Source organism: Artemia sp. Qi Xiang Cuo, chromosome 12 (assembly GCF_049724085.1).
Source record: "Artemia sp. Qi Xiang Cuo chromosome 12, ASM4972408v1, whole genome shotgun sequence".
Lineage (NCBI taxonomy): Eukaryota > Metazoa > Arthropoda > Branchiopoda > Anostraca > Artemiidae > Artemia > Artemia sp. Qi Xiang Cuo.
The window spans coordinates 54,095,103-54,119,094 of record NC_142805.1 but is presented as its reverse complement, the minus strand read 5'-3'; the positions used below and the strand labels follow the sequence as shown (position 1 = coordinate 54,119,094).

General features: G+C 35.2%; 1 protein-coding gene across 1 annotated transcript in view; it reads left to right on the top strand.

Annotated features, from left to right (window-relative positions):
* The window catches only part of LOC148946280 (sodium- and chloride-dependent GABA transporter ine-like), a 32,820-nt gene extending 9,472 nt beyond the window's left edge, over positions 1-23,348 (top strand). Inside the window, exons 3-6 of the mRNA XM_089098351.1 lie at positions 6,866-7,006; positions 14,569-14,769; positions 18,141-18,329; positions 22,813-23,348. Of these exons, the coding sequence (XP_088954477.1) occupies positions 6,866-7,006; positions 14,569-14,769; positions 18,141-18,329; positions 22,813-22,926 (645 nt within the window). The 3' untranslated portion in view covers positions 22,927-23,348. The remainder of the gene's footprint in view (positions 1-6,865; positions 7,007-14,568; positions 14,770-18,140; positions 18,330-22,812) is intronic.
* Positions 23,349-23,992: the final 644 nt, after the last annotated feature.

Genomic DNA, 23,992 nt, shown 5'->3' with positions numbered 1-23,992 from the left:
TGTAATTTATCATCTTTTTTCCGCAAATCATATCTAAGACATACAACACATGTCTCTCATTGTATTTATAGAGAGTGGGATAGACTCACATTTCTCTCACAGCTTATTGTTTGGCACACTATCCGCAAAGTAGGCTATATCTAAGCCATACGACTCATATCTCTCATTGTATTTCTAGAGAGTGGGATAGACTCGCATTTGTCTTCCTACTTTTCTTTTGACATACCAACCGAAAAGTATATCTTACAATCTCGACATATACAATATAATTTAACTTTAGATAGTGGGGAATAATCATCATTGACTCAATGCATATTTTATTGAACTCTAACCGCTATCTATATATTTTACACAGATTCATATCTCCTACTACTACTAACAACTCATCGTAGCACCAAGCCGCCTGAGGCCAACACAGCTACGCACGCTCCTCCTCCACCCCAATCTATTCAAAGCCTCCCTTTTTAGACCCGCCCACGAAGATCCCATTTCCTTTAAATCTTTCTTTATGACGTCCTCCCACCCCAGAAGGGGACGACCTGCTTTCCGTTTAGCCCTAGATGGTTGGCCGAAAAGAACAATCTTCGGCAATCTGTCATCCTTTATCCGCACAACATGCCCTAACCACCTCAACCTTTCTTTCATTATAGACCTAGAGAGCTGTATTGAACCACATTTTTCGTATAGCCTATTGTTTGAAATACGGCCAGTCAACCGGGTGCCCAGAGCAATCCTTAAGCGATTTCTCTGCAAGACATCTAGCAAATCTTTATCCGCTTGTCGGAGCGTCCATGCTTCAGAGCCATATTCGACCACTGTCATCACTGTAGCTTCTAATATTCTAATCTTGGTTTGCAGAATTCTCTTCCTATTCTTCCAGACTTTTTTTAAATGTGAAAAACCACCCTGAGCCTAGGCTATTCTACTTTTAACATCTTCACTGCTCGCACCATTTTACTAATAATACTACCAAGGTAAGTGAAGCTGCCCACCTGATCAATCTTTTCATTTCGTAACGTCACCTTTTCATCTTCACTTATTCCTAGCCTTAGTGACTTATTCTTCCCAAAATTAATTTTCAAACCAATACTAGCACCCTGAACTCGCAAAACCTCTAAAACTTAATTCATTTTGCTCACACTTTCATCTAGGATGCTTAAATCATCAGCATAATCCAAGTCCAGGAGACTTTTTCCTCCCCATTTGATTCCGTGGTCTCCCATTTCCTTTCCTGTGCTCCTTAAAACAAAGTCCATCAAAATAATACATATGAAGGGGGATAGAACACAACACTGCTTAATTCCAGATTTAATACAAAACCAGCTGATAACCTCATTTCCTACCTTAACCGCAGCAGTATTATTCTCCTAAACAGCACTAACCACTTTAATGTATTTTTCTGGTATACCACACAAGGATAAAACCTTTACTAAAGCCCCTCTATCAACAGAATCGAACGCTTGCTCATAATCTATAAAACTGAGGACCAAAGGTGTTTGAAAACTTAGGCACTTCTCATTTATTAGCCTAAGAGTGAAAATTTGGTCAACACATCCTCTACCTTTTCTAAAACCGCACTGCTCTTCTCTTAAAACTTTGTCTACGGCATCTTTCAGTCTAAAAAGTATCATATTACTAAGCAATTTGCTACCTACAGAGACCAGACTAATGCCTCGATAATTACCACACTCACTTTTATCACCTTTCTTATAAAGTGGCTTAATTAAGGTTTTCCTAAAATCGTTAGGTACTTCCCCTTTTTCAAAAATCATTCATAATCTTCAGAAACTTATTTCTAAGCTCAGAGTCACCATATTAGAGAAACTCATTTACCACCCTCTAAGCGCCTGGAGCCTTATTATTCTTTAACCCTGTTTGTACTGTTAATAATTCCTCTTAATAAAACCAATCTTCCTTCACATCCAAGGTGTCCCAAATTTTCTCATTTTCCTCTATATTTTTCCATGCAATTCTATCTCGGTTAAGCAAGTTCTCAAAATGTTCGGCCCATCTCGCTTTAGCTTTTTCCTTATCGCTAATTGCCACCCAATTCCTATCTTTAATTGGGACAAGTCCGGATTGACAACTACCTCTCAATTTGTTAACATGCCAGTACAATATTTTACTATTATGCCGTCTAGCTGCATCTTCCAGATCCTTGGCAATTTTTTCCATGGCCTCCACTTCACACCTCCTTAGCTCATATTTCAATGTTTTCTCCACTTTCTTTACATTTCTTTTGTTTTCATACGATCTATCTCTCAGATAATTATTGTACAAGTCCTTTTTACTTTCTGTTAAAAATAAAGATTTTTCACTATTAAACTTAGCTTCAGTCCTATATTTCTTAATCAGGACACAATTATCAAGTTCACAAAATATTTTTGTACAATTATTCCAAACATCTTCCACATTATCAAGTTTAAAGTCTCAAGTATAGTATTCAACTGTTCCTGGAAATTTTCTCTCAAATTCTCATCCTGGAGTGTACTAACATCATAACTTCCCGGGAGGTAATTACCCTTCCGATATTTCAGCTTTAAATTAACCCTTAAAACTACTAGATGGTGATTTTTACTTTTAACATCAATAACAGCACTCCTATATGCCCTAGTATCTTGTATCGATCCTACCAATCTTAGGTTTACTATAAAATAATCAGTAAGGTTTGCTCTCTTATCATCCCGTGAATCCCAAGCTAGCTTATGAGCCATTTTATGACCAAACAACGTATTGGCTATAACTAGATTGTTATACCTACAAAATTGCAAAAGGCTGTATCCATTACTGTTTTCCTTTCCTACACCAAATTTACCTAAGCTAGCATACCATCTATCCTTATTTCTACCAGCCTGGACGTTAAAATCTCCCGGTAATAACATCATATTTCTACCTGGGACCTTGTCTATTTGCTCCTGTAACTGTAAGTAAAATTCATCTGAGTCACTAGCATCTCCATCAGTCGGTTCTACAGGGGCATATACTACTACAACTGATACCTTGAACTTTTTAGTCATAAAGTGAGCAATTAATATTCTATTATTAATACCATCCCAACCTAAACCAGACTTAGCAGATACCTGATTCATCATGAGCCCTACTCCCTGTCTATTTACCCCATCCTTCCGGCCTGAGTAAACAAATTCTATATCACCTAATTTCATGCTTCCTTCCCCTGAGATGTGAGTTTCTGTAACTCCTAATAAGTTGAGTTTAAAATGTTTAAATTTTTCAGTCAACTCTTCGATACGATGGCCATTTTTTAACGCTAGAACACTATAAGTTCCAATTTTTATGCACTTAGACCCACAGATATTGCTTACACCCCAATAAAAAAAAAGATTTTGGCTTCCAAGGCAGAGCAAGGATCACAGATATTCTCAAGTCTTCACTGAAGCGTTTAAGCCGGCTTAGAATCTGACAGCAAGAAGTCCCTGGGACCTCCACTATGAATGGAGGCCTTGTTAAAATCCTGGGCCCTTCTTGGTCACAACATGGTTTTTAACACTTGGCGGCGCTCTTCTATCAACAAGATTTGAAATCCTGCACAGACAGTCCCGAGCCTATTACCTCTGACGCATAATATATTCATACCTGCAAATATTATGCTACTATGGGGAGGCAGCCCATAATAGATAAATTAGCTAGGAAGAGGTTTTTCAGCCCAAAGACGCCCATCAAAACATACCAAGCCCAGAAGAATTTTCCATTAGTCAGAATCCCGTGCGAATGCTGTGTCGTTTACTAGGCTATAATTTCCTCGAGGGGCGCCACTCCTCAAGTGGGAATAGAGTTGACCGCAAGGTCCCCAGTCTTGCAGGTACACCGAAAAGGTCGAGGCAGGTGAGACACAAGGTGAGACAAAAGGTGAGACACATATCTCACAATGTATTTCTAGAGAGTGAGATAGAATCATATTTTTGTTACAGCTTGTTGTTTGGCACACTATCCGCAAAGCATATCTAAGACATACAATTCATATCTCTCATTGTATCTCTAGAGAGTGGGATAGAATCATATTTTACTTACAGCTTGTTGTTTGGCACACCTTCCGCCATGTATAATCTCAGCCTTACGACATATCCTATAATTTAATTTTAGGGAGTGAGGAATACTTATATTTGTCTTAAAGCATATTGTTTGTCACACTATCCGCAAACCAAAACTGCGACTCACGTCACATAGCATTCATAGTAATTATGGGGAGTGGGATAGAATCGTATTTGTCTTAGACACATATGTCTCATTTTATTTCTAGAGAGTGATATATAATCGTATTTGTCTTGCAGATTTTTGTTTGGTACTATCTAACCAAAGCAAATATGATCCATAAGACACAAAAGTCACAAATTAATTTTGGATAGGGAGGTAGAATCGCATATGTATTCAAGCTTGTTGTTTGGCACACTCTCCGCAACGCTTATCTAATACATACGACACATCGACTACAATTTTATTTGGGAGAGTGAAGAATAATCGCTATTGAATCACATCTTTGTTTTTTGGACTGTTACCGCTCTCCATATCTTAGACACACGACACATAGCTTACATAGTAAGTTTATAGTGTGAGGTATTATCGTATTTGTCTCAATGCTTGTCGAGTTTCTATGGCACATAATAGTAAATGGAATAATTAGACACCGAGCCTACAATGGAATTTGAGATTGGGAGGAATTCTCATATTTTTCGCACAGCGTGTTTTGATGATCTCTAACTGCTGTCCTTATCAATTAAACACGTCATCTATCCTATCTGTTATTACTATAGAGTGGGATAGACTTCTCAATTTCTTACAGATTATGTAATGTAAAACTATACGCTCAGCATATCTAAGACATACAACACATATGTCATAATTTAAGGTTACAGAGTAAGGAATACTTATATTTGTCTTACAGCTCATCTAGTGGCTATCTAACCGCTAAGTAAATCTAAGAAACACGATATATAGCTCACAATGTAATTTTGGATAGTGAAGTATTAAAGTATAGGACTCAATGCGTGTCTTGAGGCTCTCTAACCGCTGACTATATCTTTTACATACGATATATATCCTACAATTAAATTCTATGGTGAGGGGTCTAATCATATTTTTCTCACAGCTTTTTGTTTGGCACACTATCAGCAAAGCATATCTGAGCCATACGACACATAGCTCTCTTTGTATTTCTAGAGACTGAGATAGAATCGTATTTTTCTTACAGCTTTTTGTTTGGCACACTTTCAGCAGGCCAAATCTAAGCCATAGACACATATGTCACAATGTATTTTTAGAGAGTGGGATGCCACCTACTCGAGGGGGAGAACCCCTTGTCGGCCCAAATGTTAGTGGGATTCCCGCTCTTACCCCAACGGTTCCGTATCTATCGGGTATGTCAGTGCCCGATTTACGGTATACCCTGTCCCAGGGTATGATAACGCGATCGAGTGGTCAAATGGCCACTTTCTAAAGCCAAATGTACCCGCCTTGGGTTACGGCTAGAAAATCTCTAACTCTCTCCTTAGAGGTAACATACCCCCCCTGTCAATATAATAATGACGGTATCTCGTAACTCTATTCCTACCCTGCCTGGGTTATGGAAACTAGTACACAGTTTGTAGAAAATACCTTACTTGTATTCTTCCAAAGGGTCACAATAATTACACAAAAATATGTTTCCCCAAACGGGATCTAAACGCAGACTAATTCAAAAATAATAATCTTTACAGCACTGTTCATAGGGACCTTCGTTTGGCCCAGCCAATCATCTCAATCCCCATTCAAAACCAACTCTCTCTTCCCAACCCTATTATTCAATGCATCCAACCAGAAAGTAAAAATATAGAACCTACTTCAAAGCTTACTTATTGCAACACAACTATAACTTAGCAACGAGACTTTTAAATTGTCACTGAGAATTATACGATAGGCAAATCTAAGCAAATGTAATTAGAACGAAAACAGGTCATTTATCTGAAAGGAAAAGAAACAGGGGTGGAACCCCAACAATATTCTTCCATACTTTTTTCAAGATCGAAGAAACACAATCTGGCCCTTGGCTAGTCTAATCTTTGCCCCTTCATTGCATCACCATCTTTACTAATAATGCTACTCAGGTAAGTGAATATATCCTCTTGATCGATCTTTTCTTACCCAACATCACCTCGTCACCTTCATTTATTCCTAGTCTAAGTGACTAAGTCTTTTCATAGTTGCAGTGTCAGATGCTACTTAGTGAAGAACGTAACTGATAATACCAACGGTAATTAATTACCGAAAGACCATAATACCAGTATTAATCGTGGTTCAGCGGTAGCTGCAACCTTATAAAGGACGGACCTCGGCCCATTGTAAACAAAAAAAAAAGCCTGAAACCCCTAGAAATTGCGTCAGACCGAATCCAAAGTATACTATTGGAATCGCCTTGGCTGAAAACCCTAAACAAGGATCTTACTCTCTTGACTTAAACAACAAGGAAAATCCATTGGCTTGAAGAACAGGAAAAATTATTTTTTGGCATGTAAAGCACCTATGACTCATTTTTTTTTCTCCGCTAATAGCGAGACAGTGGGACATCATAACAAGCTTTTTTAATGGCTCATTTTTAAGAAAATTGTTGCATCTACTCGCTCTTTAGATATTACACAAATCCTCAGAGTAAATTAAACATGAAAAATAGCAATAAAATTAAAACCAACAAAAGATTCATTAAAATTGCCATGACTCTGATGATAAAAATTACTAGGTGATTATGGTGAATTGCAAATATATGTCATTCACTGCGCTAGAAGTGGGCCAAACTGTGCTTGTTTGTTATGTTTTGCAATAACTTGAGAGCTAGGTAGTATAAAGTCTTTGATTTTGATCCACATTTCCATTATAGTTTGCAACCGTTGAAGTAATTGTGACATCATTAAAGGACGGTTATTATCATTTAATTGAGCGGTACCTGAAAAGACATGAAGTGCTTGTCCTCCTCATTTGCTTTGTATCTTTCATATTTGGTATTCCTAACGTGATGGAGGTGAGACCATTTCTATTCTTATTTCAGTATTTATTCTCTTATCCTACTCCAGTGGCGAATCCAGGGGGAGGGCGAGGGGGGCTCGCGCCTGCCTAACGTAGTGAAATTTACTTAATTAACGCAAGTTTACGTTAAATAAACTTGCTCCTAACTCAAGTTTATCGGATCAACCGATTCCCCCCCTCCTAAAAAATCCTGTATTCGCCCCTGTCCTACTCTTATATTATATCTTTTTACGCCAAGTTTTATAAGCAACTTTCTGGATCCGATGAAAAGTATATCTTCTTCTTACGCATGGATCTGGGACCTGGTTTTATTCAAGGCTTTCTCAAATTATGGCAATGCTTTCAATTTATTTAAGAGGATACGGTGCCATAAAGGTTCACCGTATCCTGTCCCTTATAGGCCTTTTTACTTTTAATAGTTTTTACTAGAAAAATGCTTTTCTAGTTTTAATGAAACTTACTTTTCTTTTTAATTAATTAAAATATTAATTGATTATTAAATTAATTAGAAATTAATTAAAAACACTTTAAATTTTTCTAGTTTTAATGAAACTTTACATGGTCAGAAGGTGTGGATTTTGTTTTTCAATTAAACGGAACAGAATTTCTTTGCAAATGCACGAAAAAGTAATTTCTAAAAATGTTCTAGCATACCTGCTTGAACAAAGCTAAAATTTATATAAAAGGAATTATCATTTGAGTAATCTCGCCACTCTGGGAGTTCCCTGTGGTTGTACCCACTTTGATTGACAAGCTTGCCAACAAAAGGGATGTAAAATTCCATTAACTTCTCAATCAAATTTCGTAGTAAGACCACAGATTCTTGATAGCTCTCGATAATAGGTAGTCCTCTGTGAGTATTGCTAATTGTCCCTTTTTCTTAGTGACGATCAGCTGATGCTGAGGCTTGTAAAATGATATTAAGGTACCATATCCTCTTTAGCGTTAAAATAAATTATTTGACCCTATGTTGAAAAAAAACTAAAAGGAAGTCGTTTTTACCAATGCAATAGATCCAATGAAACGTAAAAAGTGAAAATTTACAGGAACTTGTTTTGAAGGAGATACTTTGGGAAAGAGGGCTAGTTAATCTCAATCACCAACTGTTGAATTGAGATAATATACCAGCAACATTTACCTAAGAAAATTGTTTTGGCTTATATAACTCTAGTTTGACTTGTAATCTATGTCAGTTTTAGAAGTACTATTTATAAGTGCACGCTCTGAAAGTTTCGAAAATTTATCAGTTCTGCATAAATAATTTTGCCATCTAATTTTAATTTCATCCAGAATAGATGTCACAAGCAATGTTGTAGTGGCGCTCACAAAAACTGCGGAAAGTGACCAAGATGGTGGGGATAAAAAGATAGCATGTCGGCAATACGAGCGCTGTTTCTTATAAAAGATGTTGGAAGTTATTATTTAGTTGTGTTTCCTTTTTGTTAAGGTGCAGGTCATACGTTGCTTAAGGTGAATTACATATAATTTGTTACTCTTTTTTTTTTTATTGCGATTTTTTTTAGTTTTTTTATGTATTTTAAATTACTACTGAAGATCTTCAGTCCGAATCTCAAGTTAGAATATCCGCCACTTTTTTTTTATTTTGAAAAACCTATGGTTCTGGGGTAGGGAACAAGTGGCTAAGATGGTGGGAATAAAACATGCTCTTATACGACATTTTGGAAGTTATTATTCAGTTGTGTTTTCTTTTTGTTAAGGTGCAGGTCATACGTTGCTTAAGGTGAATTACATATAATTTGTTAATCTTTTTTTTTTATTGCGATTTTTTTAGTTTTTTTTTTATGTATTTTAAATTACTACTGAAGATCTTCAGTCCGAATCTCAATTTAGAATATCCGCCACTTTTTTTATTTTGAAAAACCTATGGTTCTGGGGTAGGGAACAAGTGGCTAAGATGGTGGGAATAAAACATGTTCTTATAAAACATTTTGGAAGCTATTATTTAGTTGTGTTTTCTTTTTGCTAAGGTGCAGGTCAGACGTTTCTTATGGTGAATTGCATTAAATTTGTTAATCTGTTTTTATTTCGATTTTTTTCTTTTATGTATTTTAAATTACCACTGAAGATCTTCTGTCCGAATCCCAGTCTAGAATATCCGCGACTTTTTTATTCGTCTATTCCCATTGGTTTTTTTTTTTTGCTTCGTCTTGTGTGGCCAATTCTTTTAAAATAATTGTCCTAATCTGTCAAGTCACATACAAATTAAAAAAAAGATTATAAAGTAACGGGAACAACGAATTGAAAACCTTTAACAATTGATATTTAACATATCCATTGTGACCTTTTCATTATTAGTATGTTTGAGGTAGGCGGTCTAGTTGGTTAGAGTGTAAAATTCATTCTAGTATACATTTTCTAGTCTAGAATTTTCTAGTAACATGAACAACTAATAATGGGAGAAAACCCTGCATCAGTTTCTAAGATAGTTCCAATTTTTCACTTTACTGTCAGTATTCATTGATAGTAAAACACTTGTTCACTACTTTCATAACAACAATTGTGCTTTTTTTTTCATATTCAGCTATATAGGAGAAATTGTTTATAAGTACCTATAGCCAATTTGTGAATGAAATATACTCATTAAACAGAAAACTCGCAAGGAAAAGAGGAATAGGAATTGTTAGGAGAAATATATCTAATAATTTGTAAGTTGTTTCTTATTGCGTATATTTTTTAGGCTATGGAAATAAGTATTTGTTAAATCTTGTAAATTGTATTGTAGATAAGCACTGAACATCAGGCTGAATCACAGCCCAAAATTTTTTGCCATTTTTTATATTGTCCTTATCCCGTTGGTTTCATTATTTTTGGTTGTCTTTTGTGACCGATTCAGTTAAAAAAAAATAGTCTATTTAACTTTAACCCACAAAGTCACGTCCAAATTAAAACCAAAAAAAAAATAAAAAAAATAATTGCGTTTACATTGTAACGTGAGCAACGAAGAAAAAATCGTATGGTACCAAGGACACTAAAAATGGAATCTATTTCTGGAAACTTAATTTTTAATGTAAAAGTTTTCGATATGTAGTAATATGGTCTTTGCTTAGCGGGTGATAAGTTTGGAAATAAAGAATGTGTATGATAAATCGGCATAAAATACTCCAAAAATATGATCATGGAGCTCTTGGAAATGTGACTCTACTGATTGCTATTGCAACAAACAAACACTGCCTTAAATCTAAGCTGTGCATCAGTATGTACACTATTAAAATAATTCAAGGTTAAACACTCAAAATTATTAGTTAATTGACTTACCTACAAAAGAATGTCAATGACCAGTTTGAATATTCTGTTCATGTATATTTATCCCTGCATTGACTACTGAGAAACCAATAGAATCCTTTTTTTCTTCTGATTAAAGAAATATCACTTTCATTGCTGAATTTTTGCATATTCCAATTTGCCTATATTTGTTCAATAGCCCTATGGAACATTACGGTGTTTTACCACCTTATTGAGCGTTGTATTGCTAGCCGGTGGATCCAGGGGGTAAAGATTTTCAGTTTGATGTCCTTGGTACTTTCAACGATTCTTACTTGCCATATTAGGGTAGACGCAGCGAAATATTTTTTATTGTCTAATGAAGACAAAGCATTTGATCTTATAGCTAGAGGAAATGTTTCTACTATTGGTCAGTTATCTCCTAATAGTTCAAGTTCTATTAATTTTCATGTTAATATTCATAAAATAGGCTATCAAAAATCTTCTGATGAGTGTAGGCTAGGCACAAAACGCTTGAGCGTTTCAGTTGCTGTGTCCTTTGTCCCTATTCTCTGAAAGGAAGACCTGCCTGCTGGGTCTGTTTTGGGTATTGACTTAGATTTAACAAGTTTGTCTAACAAGAACCTTGCCTTTGAACAATGCTGTAGGGTGACCTTGAGGATTGGCCTTCCTTGAGGACATTGTAGCCTAGTAAACGACACAGTATTGCACTAAATTTTTATTACAACCATAAGAACTTGGAAGTAGTTGGCCTGAGATTGCTCATGACGGAAGTTGACTCTTGTTGAAAGGATTGTATCGTCAAGTAGTACTAAATCTTGAGCAATGACAAAAATGGCGCAAGGCTTACACAAATCCACCATTCAACTGGAAAGTCTCAGGAACTTATGGTTGTCCGGTTCTAAGCCGGCTTTTACGCTTTATTTAGAATTGAGATAAAGCTATTAGCCTCTGACCTGCACTTGTGGGACCTAGTGCTTTTCTAGCTAGACTTGTTAAGAGTTCTGGAAGATCATCTCTCACGGTTTAGAAGACATGAAATTAGGTGCCACAATTTTTTTATTCTGTTAGGAATGACTAGGTACATAGGGAGGGAGCCGGAGTCGTGGTGAATAAGGAAGCTTCAAAGCATTGTATAGGTTGGTAAGGTATTAATCATACAGTTCTAGCTAGAGTTGTTCTTCGATAACTATAGAAAATGGCCTGGGATGTAGCGGAAGATGGCTTAGGAAGGGAAGGTTAAAGAGCAGTTAGAAATATCAACGAAACAGAGTTACGTTTGGTCGAAAAGAGAAGTGTTTAGTACAAGAAGTTTCTGAGTAATGTACATTATAAGAGTAATAGGGATGTAAAGGAAGCAGAGAAGGTATTAGAGTATAGACTGAAGGGATGAAACGGAGACTGTGGATAAAATTCATTAGGGTCTGAAAGAGGGTCTGCCAGACGGCATGAATGTAAGCTATTGCATTGTTATGTCATGAAATAGAGAGAAAGGAGTCAGTCAGGACTACTCTTAGTTAAAGATAAGAACATGGCCTTAATTGGTGATAAAGAAAGTATTAAGCAGGACTGGGTGGAACATTTTGCAAATGCGTTAAGCCGTGATGAAGTTGTAGGGAACGATGTAGAAAATAATGGTTTAATGTTTTGTTACTTGAAATTGAAAGGAGATCTATTTCGTAAGGAGGAGTTAGAAAGCAGGAGTCTCAGTGGGTACTCAAAGGATTGAAAACAAAAAAGGCTTTAGGCTTTGATAGGGTGGTAAATGAGTTTGTGAAATATAATGGTTGCGAAGCTGAACATGAGATGCCGAAAATTATAATATTTAATGGTTATAATATTTAATAATTTATAATGTTTTTTATAAAGGAGAAATACTTAGTGATTTTAGAAAATATTTATTAAATCCTTTTGAAGAGAGGTGATAAGAATGAGTTTAATAATTAGGCTACATAAACCTAACTTCTTTAGAAAGCAAATTACTTTGCATAATGATACTTGTTAGACTAATAAACACTATAGATAAAGTTTTGAGAGTAGAGCAGTGTGGTTTTAGGGAGGGAAAAGGATGCATCGACCAAATTTTCACTCTCAGATTAATTACTAAGAAGTGTCTGAATGACCAGACTACTTTAGTCCTCGCTTTATAGATCACGAATTTACGCTTATTTGTCTGCAAAGTCATATGTTTGAATGGTATACTAGATAAATTATACACTTGGTTCAATTGTAAAAAAAGGCAAAGGACCTGTTCTTGTAATATTTACCAGATATGTAATACACCTGTAGAATAGTTTAGGGATTATTGCCCACAAGGACGTATCCAGGATTTTTGATCCAGGATTTTTGATTTTTTTAAGATAAAAACTTAAAAATGCGTCAGAAATTTATTTATATGTATTTGTGTTATGTTTTTACGAGTTGAACAAACATTGGGGGGGGGGGTCTAGAGAGAGATAGAGATTCATTCTAAACCAACAAACAATTTAACACAAGTTTAGCGGCAACCCCAAGAAGTAAAAACTTGTCCAAGGGGGTGGCAAAAATACACTAACATAACAAAACAATAAAAAAACAAAAAAAAATAACCTATCTATATCACAGTCCCCAAACAGCACCACAAACCTTACACCTTAACATTTTCATTAAATTTACTATCATAATCGTAATCCTCACCCCCAGGAGCCATAAATGTTTACCAATATCATTATAAAAAAAAAGAAAAAAAAATCATACTTATTAAAAAGCATCCCTTTAATTACTATCTTAAACGTGGAAATATCACCTACATTTTTTATATTGATCAAGATGGTTCCAACTTCTGATCCCCCTGTGAATCAAAGAAAACATCGATCGGGCCGAAACAACCAGCGGAATATTAATCTCTGCAGATGACCTAGTATCATAATTATGGACGGAAGATCTCAGGTTTGCCAAGCTATCAAAACACGGGAGGTTTATACCCTTCTGAATCCTAAAAATGAATAGAAGTGTACACAACTCCCGTTATCCGGAATCTGGTAGTATCGTTACACGCTCTTACGCTTTTCATACTGAATCCCAGGGCTGTAGGTCATATTAGAGTCGAACAGCATTGTTTTGTAAAAATTATACTGGCCGAACAATAGAAGGAAATGTTCCAAGCCAAACGCTACTACAATACAATATATATGGATGGATATATAATAATAAAGAAGGCGCATAGAATAATAAAGAAGGCGCATAAAAAAAGGAGGAAATGTTTTCTGACTCGTAAAAACTTAACAAAAATGGATAAACAAATTTTGTATGCGTTTTTTTTAGTTTTTTGTGTGTAACCCCTCCCCTTCCCCCCTTAAAAAAAATCTTGCGTAAAACACCCCCCCCCCCGAAAAAATCATAAATATGGCCCAGTTAAGAAGGATAAGCTACTTAAACTAGGAATAATTGAGGATGAAGAAGTGATATGAGGTTCCGAGAAAGTCAAATAAGTGCGTAGTCCACGGTAATTTAAACAAGTGTGTAATCCACGGTAATATCTTCTGATGAAGATAGGCTAGTGTCAGATACTCGTTTGACTTCACTGTATGTCAAATAATAAGCTGTGTGAAAAATGGGGTTCAATCCCACCTTTCTTGGGTCCTAATGAAAGAAGGGTTAAGATGACTAGGTCACGTTTTATGGACTCAGGATGGTAAGCTGCTGAAAATCAGCTTTTTGGTTATTAAATTAAAAAGAAAGTTGTTTCAACAGAAAGTAAAGGGCAACATTAAACTTAATGAAAATCATGTATTTTTGGAATCAGCTTCTTTTGATGTATTAATTGCTATCAAAATTCCTTGTTTTTAGAGGTTTAGTTACTATTGGGTCGGGTCGTTCCTTACCTACAATTTGCTACCACGGACTGTTTTATCCGTCCATAGCCAACTGGAAAACATTATGTCATCGTATTAGGTCGGAAGAGATCATAATGAGGGATTTAAAGGAATTTTGAAGTTTTTGGGAGTGATTAAGTAATTTTTCCTTGAACAGAGGAAGGGGGGGGGAGAAGTGTGCACACTTGTCGACTTGCATTTCCTTATTTTCTGTTGAGATCTGGCGGGCAAATAAGTCATTCATCATTGTCCTTTGTTGTGTGGTGTCTTAACTAACACCTTTTTTTATTTTCAATTTTAATTTTGTAATAATTTTGATTGATAAGGGTCTTACAATCGCTTTGATTTTTTTCGGTTTGGATTGGGGAGGAATTCAAATATATCTTTAGTTTTTTCTCGAATTTTGAGCTGTTAGAATAAAACTTGCTGAGTTTTGTTAATTATTGTTTTGTTTTTTAAGGGTGGATTTTACTACTTCACGTTAATTGATTATTATACGGCAGCTATTAGTCTGATGTACATCGCCTTCTTTGAAGTAATAGCCATCGTATGGATTTATGGTGCTGATAGACTGGCTCGGAACGTTAGAGACATGACAGGGAGTTTGCCGAATGTTTATATTCGCGTTTGTTGGCTTGTAATGGCCCCTTGTTTGATTATGGTAAGTTTTGTTCACATAAGAGGCGCTAATTCTAGAGAACAGAGAGGTTACTTGCCAAAAATGTTGTGGCTTACAAAATTTTGTATTTTACTGTCTTTTTTATCATTTGCACCATTTTTACTGTTTTTGCCTTTTTTACTGTTTATACGGTGGCTATTGATTTTTATGAATTTCGGCGTTCAATAGGTAATTGCAATTATTGAATTGCGTTCAAAAGTATTTATTGAAACCTTTTGAATTTGTTCTTTTACAGATTAAAAACTCCCGGTATCTGGTATATTTTCCCATTAGTATAAGTTAACATTTTTTTGTTAGATTCAAAGGCGCAATGGGTTTGCAAGATTTTGTTGATGTTTTTGTAGGAAATTCACTTTGATGTTCAAAACGCATACTATAGAACACAATGATTACGCTATGATTATTAAATCATACATTGGAATTAATTGCGATAAGCTTTGTTCAACGTGTTTTTGGTACTGATAAAGGTGGAGGTTTTAAAAAGATGAAGTTTTTGTCTCTCTAGAAATTTACATTTAGCATTTGTTAATCCGGTATTCAGATATTACGGCTATTTTCCTATCTAGAAGTAAAGAAGAATGTGTGTTGCGATAGTAATCACAAAATTAAACTAGTACCATTAAAAGACTGAGAAGGAGTAGCCCTTGCATCTCCTTTAAGAAGGAGGTGCAAGGAGGTCCTCTATTTTTCTCTTTGTTTTTATGCTAATGTTCAGGAAAGAAATTATGGGTCAATGTGTAGTTTAAATTTAGCTCTAAAATAATTTAGGACTAGATTGGTATGCAAAATATTGACAAGTTGAAAAATGTACACAAATCCACCTGCTGTGCTCTTTCATCATTAAAAAAAAATTATACTAGATACAAGTAATAGTCTATCTAGAATTTATAAACTTCTTTATGATTTACCTATGGTAAACTAGATGGGGTTAGTCGTCTTTTCCTCCAAGACAACCGTGATTTCTGAGCGTAGCGCAAGGGAAACCGTGTAAGAAAATTATGCGCTTTTTTCGACGCATAGTTGAAGTTTTTTGCTTATTGATTCCTTAGAAACCCACGAATTCTCCATGACAAATCTGCCCTATGTGCTCCATGGTATGATACCCTATGTGGCTAAATGTATATATTTGCATTTAATGGAATTATTTAGTGAACTATTTAAGGTTGAAAGCATGTTAAGACCTTAGATAAGTGCAACAGGGAATAGGATCTTATTGTGGGAAGATTCATTTTTAGTGTGATAAGATTCATTTTTAGTGTGATAAGATTCATAAGAATCTTATTGTGAAAAGATATTGTGATAAGTTACAATTCTGTTGCAAGAGCTAAAATTCGCTCATGAATTATAACCAATCAGAGGAAAGAATTATACTTTTGTTTTAGTCCACCTATACTCTGAGTGGCCGAAATTCAGGCGCAAGTTGCAGCTCTATACAATGCATTGCAACTAAGCACACATGTGATTGGGCTTCAACGAACCAAATCAAATCCGAGGTGGTGGCACCTGCGTCTGACCAAAATTCATGGGGAATTAAGACAGTCTTCTGGGGACTCGGCTTTTCCTGAAACCTTATAAGACGCTGTTGCTACTCTTTATTGGCTGTACAGGGGCTGATGCCTCTGTTTGCAAATTTTGGGTGTGGTAGAAATGATCCAGGCTCTCTTTAAGGCTACCTCAACTGAGGGGAAGGACAGGGGCGTCGGGTGTGCTTACATTATAAGGCAATATATTCTTGGAGTTCAATTCAACTGCCCACCTGCTTAAACTCAACTTACTTCAAGTAGTTGATGGTACTCCAGACTTCACTAGATAAAGGGTTTTTGTCCCATTCCCCTTTCCCCTTCCAAAGGATTAGGGTTAACCTGCTTTATCGAACAATAGCCTTCGGGGAACATCCGTCTCTTTTGGCTTTATTTTTAACATTAATGTCGATTTTTATTCCTTTAAACCTCTGAGTTAGAAAAATTTAAGGGTTAATAATAATTCAACTAATTAATTTGTTATCGTTGCTATGTCATCAGATCATCAAAAGTGGGATTTCGTGAATTTTTCGGCAAATTACACTCTTGCCTGAAACTTGCAGATTGAACACCGCCATGAAGAAGCTAATGGTGAAATAGATGCTCTGTATATAGAGACCCAAAATTATGCCAGGACCATAATGAGATTAAATCATGATTATATAAAAACAAGACATGAAATAAGACCTATACTGAAATTAATCTTAGGAAAATGAATAATTATTTTTGTATTCTAATTTCCTGTAATATTAGGTTTTGCTTCTGTATATGAGGCAAAGCCTGGAGACCTTCCACAAATTTTAATTCGTATTAAAACCTGGTACTTTTATGATATACCCACTACCACTTAAGAAGTAAAGTTAAGTTAATCATAATAAAATATACCTAAGTATGATAAAAATATAATACTTTAGAAACAAATTTCTGGCTATATATTTGCACATTAGGGGGGGAGAAAGTACAGCGGGTCTGCATGCAAAATGTGTTAAGCTACAATTACTGTGCAGATTATGAAGTAAGAATTGTTTTCTGACTTCACACTGTCCAAATATTTTACCCCCACCCTAATGTGTAAATATATAGGTCAAACTATATATTACCCATCTATTCTGTCACTTCTCTCTGTCTTTTCTCATGCTAAGGTGAAAGAAATTGGTTTACAGTGCGTCAACGCATGAACAACTTGAGCGGTAGTCGGTATAGCATACAATTACGTAAAACTCAATGATCATTACCAGGACGCAGCTAATGATAATGAAATTGATTTTTAATAGAAAAAGATGGAAAATTATGCCAAGCCCACAAAAAAGCTTGTACAGATGTGATTATACAGAGATTAAACAAGGAAGAAAAAAAAGCAAATAATCCTTTTAGTTTGTGTTACACGTTTCTAAGAAGTTGAATTTTCTGCCTAATCTTAAGGCGCTCTTATCTGGAAGACCCTCTAAAATGAGAATTTCCTCGCCATTATAATCTTGCAGGAAATAAATTCTTTTAGTAAAACTAAGCAAAGGGAATGGAAATCTCCTCCCCTCCGTATCTCTGTCTCTCATTCCCTCTCCTTCTTTCCACACATTGCATGTAAATATGATATAATAAACATAAAAAGTCGATCTGCCAATACTTTTAACTTAGGTGGTAAATCTCCACCTAAGTTAAAAAATAAGACCACCTAAGCTTTTTTTTATGATAATAATAAAAAAATAAAATAATATAAATAAAAAATAGAATAAATAAAAAAATAATAAAAATAAAATAGTAATAAAAAAAGTTTTTAAGTCCGTTTTAGCCATCTTTTCGAAGTCTAACTGGAGATTTTTTTTCTTATTGAAGGCTATTTGGATATTCAGTATGATTGACTACACTGAGCCTATTTATAATAATGTGTCAGATGGAATCAATTACCACTATCCACGTTGGGCAATTCTACTTGGCTGGTTTTTCGCATCCCTCTCACTTGGAGTCATTCCTGGATTTGCCATTTTAGAAATTATAAAGGCTCCTGGAGACACATGGTTGGAGGTATTTATATTTGTTACTTACTCCTTTTCATTCTGAGTCGCCTTTGCTCCTTATGCAATGTACTCAGGGAGCAAAATTATATGATATAGATTTATTACTTCAGATTAGTTTTTTGGTTGAATCTTTTAATATAATTCTAACGTGAATTTTGTATTTAATTGATACTTATTTAATTGTTATTATAATGATTGATTTAACTTTGGTTTATAATTAACTTTATTTTAATTAATTCAATTTATTTCTTTTAATTTTGATCACACACAACAAGAGAAAATAACAAGGGAATTTGTGAAGACAGTGAATAACTCAGTAGTATAATTTATGCGGCTATATATTCAACAGCTGTCATCTGCGAAATACAATATAAAACAAATAAGAAGAAAGCAAACTTGCTATAAAAAAAAATCACATCGATAGTTGTTTAACTAAAATCATATACATAAATTCTTTAAATAATCTAGGCTTTCTCACTTTAAACAGGTTCAGCCCAGACGAACAGAACAAAAGAGTTGTTCGTTCAACTTGCCTGAATGGATTAAAAATTTAAGCAATTCCTTAACGCATTTAGGGATGTATCAATATTTAAATTTCGTTCCATTTCAATTGGTTCAAGGACAATTTGTTTGATTCCTAGGTCGTTTCTAATTAGAATTGTTTCATCGGATAAGACAGTATAGTTCGTATTATCTAAAATGTGGTTGCTTAAAGCTGAATCAAAAGATGGTCAGCTGTCATCACAATGTAATGGTTTTGCTATGCTTTCTCTGTACCGTTGTAACCGTGCTCCTAGGTTTTGGTGAATTTTACCAACTTAATAATTTCCACAACTACAGGGTATTTGATGTGCCACTCTTTGACAAGTAACTGAGGTTTTATCGTTACCAGAATTGATAAAATTCATTATATTTAAATTGCTTTTGAAAATAACAGACAAATTTCATTTTGGATGATTCGGAATTTAGAATTTTATTTAAATAGTCCTATTCAGAAGATTAATTGAAACATAAACGTTTACAATAGTAGACATCCTGATCTTGTAGTAGTACTAGTAGTAGTACCATTTATAGTAGTAGTAGTGTGCACCTAGTGCCTTTGGCTAGTTCAACACCCCTCTAAACATTCTCTGAAGTTTCGTCTTTATACCCTTAGCCTCAGTAGTAGTAGTTGTAGTAGTAGAAGTAGTAGTAATAGAAGTAGAATTAACAGCAACAGTAGTAGTCGCAGTATGCACAGAGTTCCTTTTGGTTAGTTCAGCATCCCCCCATCACGCCCTGAAAGTTTCAACTTCATGCTCCAAGCCGTTCTTAAGATATTGCTTATATGTATTTTTGAAAACATATATGCATATAATGTGTCTTGATTTAGTCGAAACTCCCCCGAAACATTCTCTGAAAGTTTCACCTTAATACGATTAGCTTGATTAGTAGCAGTAATCGTAGTTGCACTTGTAGCATTAGTAGTAGCACTAGTATGCCCATAGTGTATTTGGTTAATTCACAATCCGCCTCAACATACCCTGAAAGTTTCAACTTTATGCTCTAAGCCGTTCCTGAAATATTGCTGGTACACCCTTTTGACAATCTGCATGCTCATGAAAGTGTTTTGATGTAGTTCAACATCCCCCTAAACATCCCCTGAAATATTCGGGATATTCTGGCTTCACCAGAATATCCCTAGCCTCGGTAGTAGCAATAGTCGTAGTAGTAGTAGTAACATTGGTAGCAGTATGCACATAGCACCTTATGTATATCAATATCCCCCTCAACACATGCTGAAACTTTCAACTTAATACCCTAAACAGTTCCTGATGCATTGCCGTTACGTACCTTTGACAACCTGCATGCACATAGCGTGTTTTGATTTAGTTCAACATCCTCTTAGAATTCTCTCAAATTTTGGAGGAGGGACCCAACCCCCAAAGTTTGAAACTTGTGTCAAACTTTGGAACAAGCCTTTGAATATTAAGCGTCTTTGGCGTCTTAATTTAGCTTATGTGTCCGCATTTGTCGGCACACTAGACGATTTTGCCGGCACATTATTTATATCCCCCCTCTAAACTCAAAACACTAGCTTCGCCCCTGGTAATATTATCAGTAGTAATAATAATAGCAGTAGTATTAGCAGCAATAGTAGTAGCATTAGTAGTGGGAGTATTAGTAGTTGACTGCAAATATTGCCTTTTGGTTAGTTGAATATCCCTCACAATAAGCCTTGTAAGTTTCAACTTCATATTCCAAGCCGTTCCTAAGATATTGCTGATATACCCTATTGACAACCTGCTTGAACACTGTGTGTTTTGATTTAGTTCAACTTCCCCTTCAGCATTCCCTGAGATTTTCACCTTCATACCCTTAGCCTTAGAGTTAGTAGTAGTCACAGTAGCAGAGGTAGGAATATTAGTAGTTGTAACAATTGTACTAAGTACTAACAGTATGTGGATATTGTCTTTTGGCCAGTTGAACATCCCTCTCATCATATCCTTGAAGATTCAATTGGTTACTCTAAACCGTTTCTAAGATATTGCTGATACGTCTTTTTGACAAACTGTATTTGCATAGTGTGTTTTTATTTAGTTTACCGTCACCTTCAATATTTCCTGAATATTCACCTTAATACCCTTAGCATTAGTAATAGTTACAACAGAAGTAGTAGTTGTAGTAATAGTAGCTTGCACTTACTGTCTTCTCAATTGATCATCCCCCTCATCATTCCCTGAAAGTTCCAGCTTCATACCCTAACCTATTGCTGAGATACGTCCTTTTGACAACTTGCATGCTTGGAATGTCTTTTGATTTAATAGAAGCTGTTACAGTAGCAGCAGTAGTATTAGTAGTAGGAGTAGTATGCACATTTTGCCTTTTGGTCAGTTGAACATCCACCTCATAATTCCCTGGACGTTTGAACTAAATACGCTAAGCCGTTCCTAAGTTTTTGCTAATATGCCCTTTTGACAACTAGTATGCATATAGTGTATTTTGATTTAGTTCAACTTCCCCCTCAACATTTCCTAAAATTTTCACCTTAATATCCTCAGCTTTAGTAGTAGTCGCAATAGTCGTAATGCTAGTAGTAGTAGTAGTAGTAGTGGCGATGGTAGAAGTAGTAGTAGTAGTAGTAGTAGTAGTAGTAGCGTGTACATATTGGCATTTGGTCAATTGATCACCCCCTTCATCATTCTCTGAAAGTTCCAACTTTCACTCTAAGTCATTCCTGGGATGCCCCCTTTTAACAAACTGCATGGACTCAGTAAGTTTTTATTTAGTTCAACACTTTCCTCAACATTCCCTGAAAGCTTCACCTGAATGCTCTTGGTCTTTTTGGACATATAAGGTCATCTCTAAATTTTGAACGGAAGTATTTTGAGAAAAAAATATGTGGAAAGGGGGCTGGTAGGCCTCCGTTCACTTTCAACTCTTAAATGGGCACTAGAACTTTCAATTTCTAATCGAATGAACCCCCTCCGAAGTTTCTATGACAACTCTTGCATTGTGCCCATATCGCTTTTCACTTAGGCAGCTAGGATTCTTATCGTCGGTCTAGTTTCATTACCTGTTTAGAAAAATGGTCAGTCAATTAATCATTAAATTTTGCTCCCACGTAGATCCTTATCAGTTCCTTCAGTTATTTATCGAACCGCTTTTCAAGTCCTCAAAGGGCTGCCACTACTCAGCTTGAATATTCTCGAATAGCAGTCTTCTTTCGTTTGTCTTAATTATTTACTAAGCGCATTATTATAATACTTAAACATATATTGATTCTGTTCTCGTTCTGTAATTTTACTAACCTTATACAATGCATGCCTCCTTTTTATACTATCCCAAAGAATACCTAATATCCATGGCTTTTTTGCACTTTTTTTTATTTGTGTTTACAGTTGTCTTAAGAAACACTTCGAATTTGTAACAGTTTCACACCAGTAAAGGACAAATGAAGGGTCGTAAAGGGTGAAAGTATTTTTATAGCTATTTTGAGAACAGATATTTGAGAGCATTTCTCAGGTAGATTCCTAGGAATGCACCTAACAGGACCTTTAATTTTAGCTTTTGACTAAGTGTGGGATGTAGTTTCTATGGATTACTTGTAATCTGATGATAAATCTTGTTAGTTTTTGGTTACTGTTAACGGATTTTGTGCCCAAATTTGTATTTTCAACTTTTTTTTTATTCATTCAGCAGGAGTAGAATAATGCAAAAAAGTGTGTTGAAACCTTTAGTTAAAAGACAATTTTTGCTGTGTGTATTCATGTAATTTTAGAAGGTGGTGAGCTGTTTGACTTGGCGATTTCATTAAATGTCAATTTTTAATGTTGTTTCTCATGGCATAGGATAGACTAAACTGCATTTGTTTTCTTAAAAAGTAAAAATATAAGGAAAAAAGACATATCAAGTGAAATCAGGAACATTTTACAATAATGTCAACTCGTTTCTTTTTCAGCATTTTATTTTACTTTTTTTTTATTTATTTATTAGTTTTTTTTTTATAGAAAATACGATCTTCGTTCAGGAGTAGAATCGATAACTGTCCCTGTTGTCAAAAGAGCCTCGATGAGAAACATGAAGCCCACCGACTAACAGATACTGTTTCAACAATCGTATGATCCAAATGATATTAGCTGTAGTTCCCTAGTAGATATCTGATCTCCTCATCAAACTCGGAAAACATTTTCAATATGTGTTTCTTTTTAGAGTGGTTCGTTACCATAGGGACGCACATGTCAGCATACTGTATTTGTAAAATGTTTTGTGAGGTTATGTGTAGAGTGGACTTTTTAATTTTGTGTAATTGACTTAAACTTGACTGTGGGTCGTTGCCTCAAATTTACTCCCAAGAACAACATCTTTCCGAAAAAACAACAACCCCCTCCCTGATAAACGTTAAACTTGTGTTCCGTAAATTCATCATTGACAATTCAGACCCCATTCACCTCTAAAAAAAGTTAAGGACGTATTTCTGTTGGAGTGAAATGAATTTTAAAGTATTATGCAACAATCAAATTTTAAAGTAAACAGTTCAGTTGAATGAGCGGTAAATATTGGCCTCAAAAGCTAAGAATCTCACCTTGGAAGTAGTCATGTTAACAAGTGATCTCTTTTTTTGAAAATTTTGTCGAGGCCCCTAATTTTGAACAGATTAGGTTTTTATGGTCCATATATTCACCCCAAAGTAAAGTGGCTGCAGTAATTCAAAATGTGATGTGTGACATTATTTTTTTTTTTTTTTTATTTGAAATTTAAATTTGTAGTCTGCCATACTAAACTTAACAAGCTCTTTGCGTTAGTTTAATCCGTTGCCCATATTTTTTGTTTGTTCTGAATATGCTTGGAAGCTTAGAAGCCATTCGACATCTTTTTTGCTCTTGGTAATATTTAGAAAATTGAACTTTCGATAATTGCCACAAAGCTACAGATTTAATTTTTCAAATAAATGGGTTACATTACTCTCTTAAATCGTTAAACTTGTTTGAAATTTGGAAATTCAAATTTTTATTTCCTTAGTTTTGATAAAAAAAAAAACTAAGAAGAGAAAGACACGCCTTTTTTAGTTTTTTGGGCGCTCTTCTAAAATGTATGGAGTAACATAACGGCTATTGTTTTACCCCAGCTGAAATACTTATGTACTTTCTTCTTTTCCAAAAATTGTGACTTAAGGAGATAATAACAGTT